Genomic DNA, 6,000 nt, shown 5'->3' on the forward strand with positions numbered 1-6,000 from the left:
GTAATGATAGAAATTTCAACCGAGGTAAGAGCAGATCTATGTCAAGGAGCATGAGGAGTCAGTCCAAGTCTGGGCGGACATTTGAGTGCTGGAATTGTGGTAAATAGGGTCATTTAAAGAGGAACTGCAAAGCACCAAAGAAAAATGGCGATGATAAAAATGATGCAGCCAACGTTGTTACAAAATCTATCACTGATGCATTACTTCTGTTTGTTGATAGCCCGATAGATTAATGGGTTTTGGACTTAGGAGCGTCTTTCCACACCACTACTTACAAAGAATTAATGGAGAATTATGTGGCTAGAAACTGTGGGAAAGTATATCTTGCAGATGGTGAGGCACTTTATATTTTTGGCATTGGGGACATCAAATTGAAGATGACAAATGATTTTGTTTGGAAGATTAATAAGGTGAGACACATTCCAAGTTTAATGCGCAATCTGATTTTTGTTACACAACTTGATGAAGAAGGTCACAATTTCATTTGTGGAAATGGTGCATGGAAGGTGACTAAAAGAGCAATAGTTATTGCTCGAGGTCACAAAACTAGAACGTTATACACGACTTCAACTTGCAGAGAAACAATTGCTACTGTAATTGATGACTCGAAGAATAGCGAGTTGTGGCATTGCATGTTGGGCCATATGAGTGAAAAATTGATGAAAATTCTTTTGAAGAATGGATAGATTCTAGAACTGAAGTCGGTTGAACATCAGTTATGTGAAAACTACAATCTTGGAAAACAGAAATGAGTGAGTTTCTTAAAGATTAGGAAGGAGCTCAAGAAAGAAAGGGTAGAGTTGGTACACACTTATGTGTGGGGACCTACACTTGTTTCTTCTATTGATGGATCACAATATTACGTGATGTTTATAGATGATTCGACAAGAAAGGTATGAGTATATTTTAAGAAGCACAAGTCTGAAGTATTTGCTATTTTCAAGAAATGGAAGGTTTTGGTTGAAAATGAAACAAATCAGAAAGTTAAGTGCTTGAGATCCGACAACAGAGGTGAATATATCAATTTAGATTTCAAAGAGTATTGTGATATTAATGAGATCAGTATGGTGAAGACTATTCCCCGAACGCCTTAAGAGAATGGAGTAGCTGAACGAATGAATCGAACATTGAACGAGCGTGCTAGAAGCATGAGATTGCATGCAGGGCTGCCTAAAACCTTCTGGGCAGAAGCTATAAATAGGGGACCTACTTGTTAAACAGGGGACCTTCTATTCCTCTTGAATTCAGAATTCCTGAAGAAGCCTAGAGCAATAAAAAGGTAAACATTTCTTATTTGAAAGTGTTTGGTTGTTTATCATATGTTCATATTATTGAATGTGTTAGGAGAAAGCTTGATCCAAAGTCTAATAAATGTTTTTTATTGGTTATAGTGATATCGAGTTTGGTTATCGTTTCTGGGATAATCAAATTCGGAAGATCATTTGTAGCAGAAATGTTATCTTCAATGAACAGGTTCTCTACAAAGATTTTGTTGGGAAGACATCAGATGGTGATTCCAAGTTGGAAGAGACTGGTACAATCGATTTGAGAGAATTTTCATATGAATATATACCGACCGTCGAAGAAGAACAATGTGTTGTTGAAGATGAAATCGTTGAGAATGTGGCCCCAAAGACAAATCAGCAAACACCGGTTATACAGTTGAGAAGATCATCAAGGAATCAAAATGAGTCGAGAGGTGGTCTCCATCTCTGAACTATATATTATTGACAGATAGAGATGAACCTGAATGTTATGAGGAAGCAATACAATCTGATGAATAGTTAAGTGGGAGTCTACGATGAAAGATGAGATGGACTCTTTGACGTTGAATCAGACTTGGGAGCTCACAGAGCTACTCAAGGGAAAGAATGCACTTCACAATAAATGGATCTTCAAGATTAAAGAAGAACATGATAAAATAATGAGGTACAAGGCAAGATTGGTTGTGAAAGGATTTCAACAGAAAGAAGGTATTGACTACAATAAGATCTTCTCTCCATTAGTTAAATTGATGACAATCAGAACTATTTTGAGTTTGGTTGTGAAAGAAGACCATCATCTTCAATAAATGGATGTCAAAATTGCTTTTCTTCATGGTGATTTAGATGAAGAGATTTACATGCGACAACTAGAAGGATTTGAAATCAAAGGAAAAGATGAGCTTGTGTGTAAGCTTCAGAAAAGTCTGTATGGTTTGAAACAGCTCCAAGGCAATGGTACAAGAAGTTTGATAGCTTCATGAAAAGTAACAATTTTCTGAGGTGTGAAGCTGATCATTGCTGCTATATCAAGAGGTTTGATAAATCGTACATTATTCTACTCCTCTACGTTGATGACATGTTGATTGCTGGAGAAAGCTTGTATGAGATTAACAAGCTCAAAAAAGAGTTGTCTGAAAAGTTTGCAATGAATGATTTGGGTGCTGCAAACAAATCCTTGGAATGAGAATTTTTAGGCATGAAGAAGTTTTCAAACTTCACAAAAAGAATATGTGAAGAAAGTTCTTAGCAGGTTTAACTTGTATGTTGCAAAACCATTTACTACCCCTTTAGTTAGTCACTTCAGACTATCTAAAGATTAGTCGCCTTCAACAGAGGAGGAGAAAAATTACATGGTCACTGATCCGTATGCCTCTGTCATTGGTTGTATTATGTATGCAATAGTTTTTTTTTTGGGAAAACGACTTAGTGTCATTTTATTAAAATCCCAAAACGGGAAAGAAAACGGACATAGTTTCCTCTAACTTTCTAACAAACCTAGAAAGTTAGAATAAAGTTCAAGAACCAAACAATTCTAACAATGCAACATACATGACTTACAAACAAAACATAAAGAACTAGTTAGCCTTAAAACATTTAAAAGATGTGACTTCATCATAATTGACTTTCCATTCGTGACAAAGGACCCATTCCCGCTCGCTTTTAGGAATCCGTCTCCACGTTCTAATTAGCGCACCACAATCAAATACAATGTCGCTCCACACATGATCAACATTTCGACGAACTCTACCAAAGACTCTAGCATTTCTCTCAGCCCACAAATGATAAACGATGGCATCAAACCCACACTTAAAAACGTTAGCATGATATTTACTACCTTTAGATAAGACTTGGGCAGCAACTTTTATATCCTCCCAGGACCCCGGCAAGCTCACAATTCCCATGGCTAAAGTGAAAAGATTCCAAATAGACTTAACAAAAAAACAGCCACCAAAAAGATGATCAATGGACTCCGCAAACCCACTACAAAGAACACAATTGGCGTCCAAAATATCCATATAAGCAAAAATACGATCACGGGTACTAAGTTTACCACGGAAAGCCAACCAAAGAATAAACCGGTGTCTCAGAATGATTTTCGAAGACCACACAAGTGAAGTCCAACTTACAATTTGACCTCTTTCCCGAATAATGTTCCAAATCGCACTTGATTTATTTTTCCCATTTTTTTCCGCTTTCCACAAGTGCACATCAGCCATATTACAAATATTGAGACCGTTCAAATGATCAATAACTCTTTTGCCTTCCAAGACTCTAGTAATAACCGAAACCCAAAGCCTGCTATGAATGTTATGGACCGTGGCAGCCGCACAATCCCTTCAGATCCTTAGGCCTCGGAATTTGTCTCTACTAATCAATGATTTGTTTTCGAACCATGGGTCGTGCCAAAACAGAGTTCCACGCCCATCACCAATTTGGATGTCAAATATCGAACCAATGCTATTTTTGAGCTTTAATATCTTCTTTAATGACCAAGCCATGTCGTCGGTAATTTTGCACGTCCATATGCTCATTTCACATTTCATAAACTGGGAGTGCACCCATTTGACCCATAAGGAATCCTGCTTAAATTGTAAGGCCCATAAATGCTTGTAAGTAACGGCACGATTCCATTCGACACAATTCTTCAAATCCACACCTCCTTCGTCCTTAAGTTTACACACGTCAGTCCACTTGACTTTTTCCCCCACGGCCATGAGTTCCCCAAATGAAGTCCTGTAATAATGTATCAAGCTCCCGCATCACCTTCTTAGGAAGAACAATTTGTTGAGACCAATACCCGATAAACCCCATTACCACACTGCCCACCAATTCAATCATTTCTACATAAGATAACTTCTTGGCTGCCCAACCCATAATCACGTTTTTTATCTTCTCAATAAGAGGCCTGCAATGTATTACATGAATTTGCCTTGCCGTAAGCAGAATCCCCAAATAACGGATTGGAAACGACCCTTCGGAGATGCCATGATGTCTTGTATCCTTGCCTTTGTCTCATCATTAACACCGCCATAGAACGCTGTACTTTTTTCCTCATTAATCAATAAACCTGTAACATCAGAAAAGAAGTTAAAAGCATCTTTTATAGTTTTAACGGTATCAACATCGGCGCGTGCAAGAACAAATAGCTCGTCAGTAAAACAAAGATGAGTAATCTTCTCTTCCTCGTAGAAAGGGTGGAAAGTGTAATGGCAGTTCTTTCGGAATGTCGTTAAGACACTCTCAAAGACCTCCATGATCAACACAAAGATAAAAGAAGAGAGAGGGTCACCCTGCCTCACGCCACTTTTGCCTTTGAAGTAGCCACCGTGCACTCCATTGACACAGACAACGAAACGGGAGGTAGAAACGCACTACATAATCCATTCAATGAAAATTCTAGGGAAGCCCGAGACGACAAGAAAATCATTGATAGTTTCCCACTTGACGGAATCAAAAGCCTTACGAATATCAATTTTAAATGCGACCCGAGGTGAGATCCTCTTTTTCCCATAACCCTTAAGAATGTTCTACATTAAGAAAATGTTATGCGATATAGACCTACCGGGTATGAATGTAGATTGACCTAGACTAACAATGCTAGAAATCACTTTTTGAAATCGTTTTGCAAGTATTTTTGAAATGATTTTATAAACAACGTTAAAACATGAAATGGGTCGGAAGTCTTGTATTTTTTCAGGCACGAAACTTTTGGAAATGAGGTTAAAAATAGTTAGATTCCATTGCTTGAGCATTTTACGGTTCCTAAAAAATTCTAAAACCCCCTCCGTAATGTCATGGCCAACAATGTCCCAATTTACTTTGAAAAACTCCGCGTTAAACCCATCAGGACTGGGACTTTTATTACCATTAATATCAGTCAGAGCCTTTTTAACCTCCTCTATCGAGACAATTCTAATAAGATCACGACTATCATCAGCAGAAATCCTTTTATCAACAATCTGATAGAGCGTATTAAGATGACTATGCTGCTGCGCAGCCTTAGTACCCATAAGACCCCGATAATATTGGACAACCAAATCCTGAATCTGATCATGGCCTTGCACAAAATCTCCATTGTCTTTCTTGAGCCTATGGATATTGTTTCTAAGGTTCCTAAAAAAACATTTCCGACAAAAGAAGATTGCGTTCTTATCCCCGAGAGAAATCTACTTTTGTCTCGATTTTGTTTAGCGAAGCTTTCCTCCATTAAACTGAGCTTTCTAAAAGAATTAAGGGCAGACTTTTCTTCCTCCTGAAGATTGTCATCAGCATCATTTCCAAGGAACTGGGATTGAACCTCATCAAGATCCTCTCTAGCAACCATTACCCTCTTAGAAATGTTGCTGAATTTTCTACGATCAAACTTAACAAGCTGATTCTTAAGGAGCCTTAACTTTTCAGAAACCCGGAACATATTGGAGCCATCAACCTACGTACTCCAAACCTCATTAAGGATGCTTTTGAAGTTGTCATCGTCCAAAAGTTGAAGAACTTGAACGCTTGAACGGGCATCTCATCTTCTTATCCTTCTCCCAAAAAAGCTTGATCGGACAATGGTCAGAGATTCTCGGGTTAAGGACATGGATATGACTCATCGGGTATTTGGATGCCCAACTCGCATTGATAAGACCCCTATCGATTCTGCTCCTTCTGATATGATCATCACCTCTCATCGAGGACCAAGTAAAGAAGTTACCAGAATTGGTTGGCTTAACACAGCCAATGTCACGAATGC

The 6,000-nt window shown here is 38.3% G+C and overlaps 1 protein-coding gene across 1 annotated transcript; it reads right to left on the reverse strand.

Annotated features, from left to right (window-relative positions):
- Positions 1-2,839: 2,839 nt before the first annotated feature.
- On the reverse strand, positions 2,840-3,481 carry LOC124938929. Its single transcript, XM_047479449.1, has one exon. The coding sequence runs from the start codon at positions 3,479-3,481 to the stop codon at positions 2,840-2,842; it is 642 nt and encodes a 213-aa protein (XP_047335405.1).
- Between the last annotated feature and the right edge of the window lie 2,519 nt (positions 3,482-6,000).

This window comes from Impatiens glandulifera, chromosome 5 (assembly GCF_907164915.1).
Source record: "Impatiens glandulifera chromosome 5, dImpGla2.1, whole genome shotgun sequence".
NCBI lineage: Eukaryota > Viridiplantae > Streptophyta > Magnoliopsida > Ericales > Balsaminaceae > Impatiens > Impatiens glandulifera.

Bases quoted from the DNA above. Each gene is read 5' to 3' on its own strand.
- LOC124938929 (XM_047479449.1), bottom strand. From the start codon at position 3,481: ATGGCTGATGTGCACTTGTGGAAAGCGGAAAAAAATGGGAAAAATAAA.